This window comes from Nicotiana attenuata, unplaced genomic scaffold (assembly GCF_001879085.1).
Source record: "Nicotiana attenuata strain UT unplaced genomic scaffold, NIATTr2, whole genome shotgun sequence".
NCBI lineage: Eukaryota > Viridiplantae > Streptophyta > Magnoliopsida > Solanales > Solanaceae > Nicotiana > Nicotiana attenuata.
In genome coordinates, this window is record NW_017670689.1 from 198,882 (window position 1) to 208,780 (window position 9,899).

The 9,899-nt window shown below is 37.2% G+C and overlaps 1 protein-coding gene across 1 annotated transcript in view; it reads right to left on the reverse strand.

Annotated features, from left to right (window-relative positions):
* Positions 1-1,839, reverse strand: part of LOC109242323 — a 5,307-nt gene extending 3,468 nt beyond the window's left edge. The window contains exons 1-4 of the mRNA XM_019409193.1: positions 1,692-1,839; positions 1,507-1,593; positions 228-323; positions 71-146 (exon numbers count right to left, since the gene is read on the reverse strand). Of these exons, the coding sequence (XP_019264738.1) occupies positions 71-146; positions 228-323; positions 1,507-1,593; positions 1,692-1,760 (328 nt within the window). The 5' untranslated portion in view covers positions 1,761-1,839. The remainder of the gene's footprint in view (positions 1-70; positions 147-227; positions 324-1,506; positions 1,594-1,691) is intronic.
* Between the last annotated feature and the right edge of the window lie 8,060 nt (positions 1,840-9,899).

A 9,899-nucleotide genomic window follows, 5' to 3' on the forward strand; every position in this document is an offset into this window, starting at 1 on the left:
GAAGAGAGAGAAGGGAAACTCAGTAAGAATATTAATGTACTATGAAATATAGTCATCCCAGCTTGCATACCTTCAGCTCCGGTAACTTCTAGGATGACGACAGAACGTGGTCTATCAAATGGATTTGGTACGAGTACTTCATTCAACTGCAACCAATAAGAATATTGATGATGTAGGATTTGCTTTAAATTCAAAAGATTTGCTACTACAAGATTCAGCTTTCCTACCTTCAATGAACTAGAAGCTGAGAGAGTTACAGGAGGTGCAAAACCAAGCAAGACTGATATAGCAGCACCAACTTCGGAAAGAGCCATGGAACCAATCTGTGCCCGAAAGACCATCACGCAGTTAGTCAATAAAAAATGATCAAACTATGGTGTTATGGAAAAAGATGGATGAGTAAATTCATACAAAATATCGATATGAGAACCCAATAATGCACTGCCTTAATGTTGCAGAAAACTACCTAGTACCAGAGTATGTAGTCTTGCAACGGAACATTAAAACATTAGTTGGAGAGGCTTCAGATTTGTTTTGTTTGTATTTGATGTTTATTTGTAGAAGAGGGGCCTTGGAGCAATGGAGAAGTGCTCTGCGTTTCTACGAGTGACCAGCATACGAATCTTGGAACCAGTTTCTCTGAAAAGGAGGTAATGCTGTATATATTCATCTTCCCCGAGCCCGCCTAGGAAGGAGCCTTCTAATGTTGGCTCTGCCTTCTTTTGAAATAGAAAGGTAACAGATTCTATATAAACCACTATGAGCTCAGCCTATTTGAACTACGGACATCATTATTCAATGCTCTCATGCCACAAATATCAAGCATTAAGCTGCTTTTGAAAGTAATTAAGCTATGAGCTTGTCTCGTTGAGGCATTGACTTTATGTAGATTAATAATGGAAAGCTCCTAAAGTTATGCTCTCAAGTCAACCTATGTAGCATATTCTCCAACAAACATGATCCACAACATATTTCATGTTCGATTACTAGCAAAACTCTTTGCTGAATCTAAGAGAGATCACCAAACAGATAAATGAATCACCAATACATTATTTTTGTGTAAGTTGACTTGCAAGTACCAAGCGATCAATCAACCAATCAACTACGCAACCTCAATTCCAAAATACTTGGAGTCAAATATATGAATCATCTAAACCCGTTCTTCTCTATTCGCGCTAACACTAAGTAATTTGACTTAAAATTATCACACACACAAACGAACAAACACTTATATTCCCTTTATTTTTGTTGCTCAATCTCAAGCTAGTTGACTTGCCATATCTTTCGACATTTAGCTCCAAAGCAGTAACTGTAAGTTGCTAAGCTTTCTATCCCCTATACTTACTATCAATGTCACTTCTTTAATTCTAATTACACCAAACCCACACGCCCAAAAATGTGCAGAACAATATTCTTCCTAATTTTCCCAATCTCATCAACATCTAAATTCTAAAAATTACTACCTTAACCAATCACAATAGAACACAAAAGTACACAATTGAATACCTTAGAAGAAGCATCGGAGGAAGGAGAACGGAAGTAACGGTGAGACGGGTTGTCGAGGAAAAACACAGAAGAGGATCCATCAGCAACCTGATATCAAAAGAGTTATGATTCAGACATTAATTCAGAAATTTTACAACATAAATCGATCCAAATATAAAAGTAACAAAACGAAGAAAAACACTTACAGTAGAATAGAGGAAGAGAGAGAGAAGTATTAGAAAAGTGAATGTGTGTGAAGATTTTTTTGGATCCATTGCTTAGAGAGAGAAAGAGAAGAGAGAGACGGGGGGTTTGAATCTGATGAATCTGATCTATGTGGTTTTGGGAGGAAGAAGAAATTGAGATTGAAGGACATTTAGAATCATAAAACGACGACGTACTAAAGTTGTAGTCAGGGTCCTTACCATTAGCCACTTTTAAGCTGAGTAAAATATATCACAATTTAGAATTGATTTAAAGATTAGCCAATTTGCTCAAACTTCTAAATTTTAAATTATCAGCTCAAACATTTAGGACACTAAGAACTCGTTTGGTACGAGAGATAAGGGATAATTAATCCTAGAATTAAATATGAGATAAATTTATCCCATATGTGGTTGGAATAAAATCACAGTATAACTAATCCCAGGATTAGGTATTCCTAGATTGTAGTATTATTTTTATTTCTACAGGAGAATAGGATAATAATTCCGGGATAATTAATCTTGGGATAGCTTGTTGTCCAACAAACGACCCCTAACTCCTGAACAAAAATTCAAAATACTTAGTCTTGAAGTTTGAGAGAAGTGGCTAATTTATAAATAAAAAGGGCAGCCCGGTGCACTAAGCTCCCGCTATGCGCGGGGTTCGGGGAAGGGCCGGACCACAAAGATCTATCGTACGCAGCCTTACCCTGTATTTCTGCAATAGGATGTTTTCACGGCTCAAACCCGTGACCTACTCGGCTAATTTATAACTACATTATAAATTATAGATATATTTTAAATAGCAGGCTTAAAAGAGGCTACTTGTGCACTTCGCCGTTTTTTTTTTGGGGGGGGGGGGGGAGGGGGGGTAGGGGGATTTAACTGGGACAGGCACAGTTTACTTTGGCCATGTTTTAAAACGTTTTATAAATATAACCTCTATATGTTGTTCACATACGGAAGAATAAATTTTCGTAAATCACTATCTTTTAGCGGTAATTAGCTATTTATAGATACCATTTGCTATATTACGGATTGTAGATACGTTTTCTGTTGCTATAAGATGTATTAGATATATTTAAGCTACTGTATTCATGAATACAGTAGCAAAAATAGGCGTGAATCAGGGAAGTCCAGCTAATCAGTTGTTGTATTCGAGTGTATTCGACTGTATTCATGGCGTGAAACATGGGATTACAGCTGGATAAATTATTGTATTTGACTGTATTCACGGCGTGAAACAGGGCATTACACTGTTTTTAAACGGAAAGTGAATCAATTAACATAATAGACTCCTAATATAACTCAACAAACTCAATTACAACATACAAAATTTGTATTTCCAGTTATAAAAAAGATTCTCAACCAAAAAATACCCCAAAAACATAGCAATCTTCAGAGAAATTATATAATACATCTGAATACATAAATTATGTTAATTAAAAAAAACATATAAATACATTCATGGCATATAGCGAGACGGTGAATACAATGAAATACATAGAATACAGCGGGACACATTGAAATATAATGAAAAAAAAAGATAGTGAATACAATGAAAGACATGGAATACAGCGAGATACATTGAATTACAATGAAAAAAAAGACAATGAATACAATGAAATACATGAAAATACAGCATGATACATTGAAAATACATTGTAATATATCAACAGAAAATCAAGTTGCTCAGTCCCAAACTCTGTCATCTTTGTTGAAGAACAAACCCTAATTTCCGGCGAATCCGCCGTCGAGCAACGAAATAATCCACCTAGTATCTAGTCTACTATATCGTCTTCCACTTCGATTGAGACCTTGTCATCGATGACCATTGAGAATTTCGTGCTTATTGTTTTCTTGATCTCACGTCGAGCAAAGGGATATTCAATCGGCTTGAATTGTATCGTATCGTCCACTGAACTGACGAGTTCATGAGGAACTGATGCAACTGAGAATCGCCTGTTTCAAGGCCGTGTTCTTCTCCGTGCTCAACAGTTAGATCACTCGAATTGGAATTTTGAGATTGAGCATCGTGTTTTCAGCGAATGGGGAAGAGAATGGCATGTATCAAAGTAGAGAGAGAAAGAAAATAGTGTAACTGAATAGCGTATTTAGTGGCTTAGGGGTAGGAGGTAACCAAAATTAGATATTTTGCTATAAACATTAAAAGGAATCTATAGAATATAATTTTTTAAAATGTATTTATTTAAAATAAATAAGGTGTTAACCTTTGCTATAGGAGGTAAAAATTCCTAAAAAGTAATACTACCAGCTCCAAAAAACTAAAATTTAGTCATAAACTAGTAATCGTAGCCGCGCGATGCGTGGGCAATACTAAAAAATATTAATTAAATTAAGTTGTGATCAGGCTTATTTGAATATATTAGATAGTATTGCTTAAATAAATTTTGATTGTCATCTTATTTGTCAATACGATATATAGTCATAGAATAACTTTTTTGTTCTTTATTCTTTATTATATTATCCAATGTTTAGTATTATTACATTGTTAATAAAAAATTGTTAGCATATTACTTTATTTAATATTTTTTTCTGCTACTTTATTTTTGTAATATAATAGAAGATATATATTTTATAAATTTTGAAATATTTTTTTAATTTATATTTTATTCTATTGTTCTCAATAATATTGTCTTAATTTTAATGAAAGTATAATTTTTATTTTAAAAAATAAAAGAGAAAATAATTTTTTAAAACAAAGAAATTAACTAATTAAACCATCCCCCACCCACGTCCGAGTAGTTAATTTTAGGTAAGTTAATTTCTCTGTGCCGTGTTTTTCATTTTTCCATTTTTTATAAAATAATTTTTGAGTCTTCAATTAGTTGGAAGTTTGTCCTAAAATTTGACACTTATTAATTTTTTGTTGTTACACTTGACTTCATCATATTGATTTGCTTCTCCTGTTTAATTTCTTTGTGTCCATTTTCTTAATCATTTTTTCTTTTTTTTAAAAAGAATTTTTGTATCACCAATTAGTTGGTAGTTTGTCCTAAAATTTAACAGTATTTATTAAATTTTTGTTGTTACATTTGGCATTATCATGTTGATTTGCTTCTCCTATACTATATATAGATAGATACATAGATTTTCTTTGTCGGTTTTTTCTCTTTCACCTCTTTCCTTTTTCTTTTTCTTTTCATCCTCTCTCTCTTTCGTTTCTCTTTCTCCGTCCTTATTTCTTCATACATAGCGTGTGTCTATGAAATTCAACCAATATTAAATTATTTATGGGAGGATATAGAAACATTAGAAAGGGAAAAAATAACTGATTAGTCACTAAGAAAAGTCTCAAGATGAAAGAAAAAAAGCAAAAAAATTAAATTATTTATGGGAGGATATAGAAATGGAAAAATAATTGATTAATAACTTAGAAGGAGCAGAAAAAGTCTAAAGATGAAGGGAAAAAAGAAAAAATTAAGAAAAAGACAGAGATGAATGTTGGACTATGCGGGCTGCTATATCATAATATCAGCACTCCTTGGCCTCAAAATTCTCAATATTTAAAAATAGCGGGAACATCCGAATATAATTAGAAAAAGCTTAATGTGACAATTATCTTAAATTCAAATAATGTAGACAGGGGTTTAATTAGTAGTTAGTTACATTTGTAATTTCCAACTTTTTTATATAGGACAAAAAAGCAAAATAATAAAAAAAGAAGAGGAGGAGGAAACAAATAAAAAACGAAAAAAAGGAAGAAGAAGAAGAACAATCTCCTTTAGTATCCTCAGTTATGCGGAAAATTTCCACTTTGCACTTTTGGTAACACAATAACAAAACCTCGTCACTATTCTTCTAAAATAAGTGAGAACAGATTGAAACCCCTAGTACAAAAGCTTTGTGACTCACAGAATACTTTGTTTGTGGTATTCTTTCCTATTAATAGGAACCCTTAACACGGAACCCATACTAAGTTTCAGGAAAAAATTCTTGACTAAAATTCAAATAATTAGCCTCTCCTGAGAGAGGTAATTTCTATAATGAAGTTCACTCATCAACCTTTCTCACTACAAAATACTTAACTTACGTCATTTACTCTCATGGATCACACTTGCTCGATTATTCATATCGAAGTATCTTTAATTGAGGAGTTTTTCAACATCTATATGAGTGAAAAATAAAAGCTAAATATATTTAAGGGATGACATAATTAGTGAACATAATAAGAATACCCCAACTAAGACTGACATATAGGATAAACGAAAAAGTTCAATGAAACATACCTGATCCGGAAAAAAAGTTTTATGCATGCATAATCACATAGACAAAAGAGCAGGCAAGGCCTTCATTTAGAAGACAATTAGTCAAAAAGAGAGGAGATTTTGTAACGACCCGACCGGTCGTTTTGAGCTCTAGCACGTCGTTCAGCAGTCCGAGGCCATAAACAGCATCATATCAGGTATTATGACTTGTACGCGTGGTCGGAATTAAGTTTCGGGAAGTTCAGAGCTGATTTGGAAAGAGAATTCTCATTTCGGAAACCTTAAGTTGAAAGAATTAACTAGGATTGGAATTTTGAGTAAACGACCTCGGAATCGGGACCCGAAGGTTCCAGCAGGTTTGTATGATGATTTCGGACTTAGGCGTATGCCCGGATCGGGTTTTGGATGACCTGGGAGCATTTTGGCGCCTATTGTGGAAAGTAGCATTTTGAAAAAAAAATCATAAGTTTGGGTTGAAGTGCATTTCAGTGATATCGATGTCCGTTTGGGATTCCGAGTCTGGGAGAAGCTCCGTATGGTGATTCTGGAGTTGGGAGCGCGATCGGAAGTGAATTCGGAGGTCCGTAGGTCATTTTGGAGCCATTTGGCTAAAGATAGAAATTTGAAGGTTTTTGAGAAGTTTGACCGGAAGTGGACTTTTTGATATCGGGGTCGGAATCCGATTCCGAAAGTTGGAGTAGGTCCGTAATGTCGAATATGACTTTTGTGCAAAATTTGAAGTCAATCGGACGTGATTTGATAGGTTTAAACGTCGAAAGTAGAAGTTTGAAGTTCTAAAGTTCATAAAGCTTGGATTGGAAGTCGATTCATGATTCCAGCGTTGTTTGATGTGATTTGAGGCCTCGAGCAAGTCCGTAATGTGTTTTGGGACTAGTTGGTATGATTGGTTGGGGTCCCGGGGGCCTCGGGTGGATTCCGGATGGTTAACGGATCGAATTTGGGTAAAAAGCTGTTGCTGGTTGCTGGTATCTGGTTTCCTTCTTCGCGAACGCGGAGGGAGTCTCGCGAACGCGAAGAGGAAAGTGGGAGGCTGCTGGTTTTGGCCTTCGCGAACGCGAAGGGGGAGTCGCGAACGCGAAGGGGTGGGCTGAGCTGCTACGTGAACGCGAGGATGAGATCGCGAACGTGTAGAAGGAAAAAGCTAGGCCTGGGGTCCTTGGCCTACGCGAACGCGAGGCCTTGTACGCGAACGCGAAGGGCTGGGTGACTGGCCTTCGCGAACGGCGGATTGTCGCGAACGCGAAGAAGGGCGGACCTGGGCTGGGCAGAATGTTTAAAAATCGGGGTTGAGTTTATTTCACCCATTTTTCTCTTGGCTTGGGCGATTTTTGGAGCTTTTGAAGAGGGGGGTTCCGTCATTCATCATGAGGTAAGTAATTTATGCCAGTTTTGAGTTAAATGCAAGGTTTATATATGGATTTAAACATGAAAATTGTAGAAAACTTGGGGTTTGAGGAAAAACCTAGAAAATTAGTATTCTTGGATTTTGACCACGACTTTGGGTATGGAATTTAGAGAAAATTATATATTTGAGTCCGTGAAGCTATGGGTAAACTTTATCTTCGAAAAATTTCGAATTCCGGGCACGTGGGCCCGAGGGCATTTTTGTCAACTTTTCGATCGGGGTTAGGAATTGTTATAAATTGGATTATAATGAGTACCTTAGCATATATTAATGTTTACATCATTATTGGCTAGTTTTGGAGCGTTGTGCATCGATTCGAGTCTTCGGAAGGGCGTGGAATGCCGGTTATGGACCTTCGGAGCGAGGCGAGTCTCCTTTCTAACCTTGTAAGAGGGAATTGTCCCCATAGGTGGATTAATTGGTTATGTGCTCCTATTTGTGGGGGCTACGTACGCACGAGGTGACGAGAGTCCGCGCGTAGCTACTATTATGCTATTGTCCGGATAGTCTAGGACTCAAAAGCATGCTATACGGGGATGAATTGTAAACTTATTGACAGCTCGAATTGCTTAAACCACATCGAATTAACAAATAATTTCAAAAAGGATTAAACTTCTTTTCTTAAATTGTTAAAAGAGAAAGTAGCTTTTATTTGAATAAATATTCCCCGATAAATTCTTGATTGGCTATCTGAGCATGTATTCCGTGTGTACCTGCGTCGCATGTATGGTTCGCGAGCAGGGTGATTGTTTATTTTTGTTGACCGCGTCGCATGGATAGTTCGCGAGCGGGGTAATAGATGCATCTATGGTTCGCGCCGTTCGACCCTCGGCAGTGCACAATTTATTTTCTGTTGGAGCGGGCTGTACGCCTCGGCATGATTTGCGCATGCTTGTATTGCTGCTTTGAACTTATTAAAGTTGTTATTGCCTCTTCCTGGCTTGAGAATACTTGGATAAACAATGAAAAGGAATTTTGGAAATTTCCTATAAAAGAAATAATTGTTTACTTGTTTCCTTCTATTGGATTAAAATCATGTTTAAAGAAATCCACAATTTCATATATTATTGACATCATATTATTGGACCCTTAGTAAGTGTCGAAGTTGACCTCTCGTCTCTACTTCTTCGAGATTAGACGGGATACTCATTGGGTACACGTTGTTTTCATACTCATACTATACTTCTGTGTATTTTTGTTGCACAGGCACATGCATCTCTAGAGGCCTACTGGGCGTAGCAGCATGGTTGATACGGAGACTTAGGTGAGTTGCACTTCTCGAGGCGCCCCTTAGCCAGCAGAGTCTTCTTCAGTTTTCTGTAATTATTTTCTGTCCAATATTATATTCCGGACAGTTGTTGTATTTTTATTTCCTTCTTAGTAAATGCTCATGCACTTGTGACACCGGTTCTGGGATGGTTTTGAAATATTTTGTATTAATTGCTTATTATTTAATTTGAATTGAAGCAGTTATCTTTTCATTTATAAAATTGAAGGAAAATCTTAGTTTCCAAGATTTTTAAAAATGAGAACTTCATCAAGTAATTTGGTTGGCTTGCCTGACAGCGGTGTCCGGCGCCACCACGACCCTTAGTGGATTTCGGGTCGTGACAACATGGTATCAGAGCACTAGGTTCCTACGGTCTCACGAGTCATGAGCAAGTCTAGTAGAGTCTCGCGGATCGGTACGGAGACGTCTGTACTTATCCTCGGGAGGCTGCAGGACTGTTAGGAGTACTTCCCTTCTTGATTCCTCATCGTGCGATTTGATCCATGGAGGCTTATGCCTTCAATTCCTTCCTATTCAATCTTGTGCGACGCGAACCGTTTCTTATAAATCGAGAATTGAAGAATTGTAATGGTACTAGCGATGCAGTGCGGGGTATTTTTCCCTGCATAGTTGTCTGAGCTATTATCGTCGCCTTGTGGAAGAATATTCTGTCGTTTTAGCTCAGTAGCGGTACTTCTGAGAGCTCTGAGGCTAGGCACAAGTTGCCACGATGCTATAAACTATTGTTCCGCAGTATTGATATGAGGGTAGGACGTTTGCCTACGTGTCGGGGCAGTGAATGACTTGAAGGGAGGTTTACTCAGTGCATAATCTAGAGAATTCGGTAATTTACCCCCGGCGAGGGAAAGGCGATCAGACTAAGAATGGTCAGATGTGGGCTGGTGGAGTAACGAGACTTGGTATTTGCGAGCGTGGTGGAGTTTTCTTCTACGATGAGGTGTCGTTGTCCTAATTGAACGTACTAAGTTCGCTGGTGTTATGGTCTTCTACAATTCGCCTTTGGGGCAATATATCGTGAAATAGTATTGGAGATGCGACTGTCAGATACCACAGGGTGCGGTGGTTTAGGATTGAATCAGTGTTTCTAATTTTGACGGTTCGAGAAAGATGACCTTCGGAAGGGTTCAGGGTTAGCAGCAATTGTGGGTTCAAATGCCCGAAGATAGATTCTAATTAAGGTGACAACTGAGAAGCAGAGGATAAGGAAGGACATGTGGGGAGTGTCAGGCGGTGGTTAAAATTTCTAGAAGGCCAGGTATAAGAAG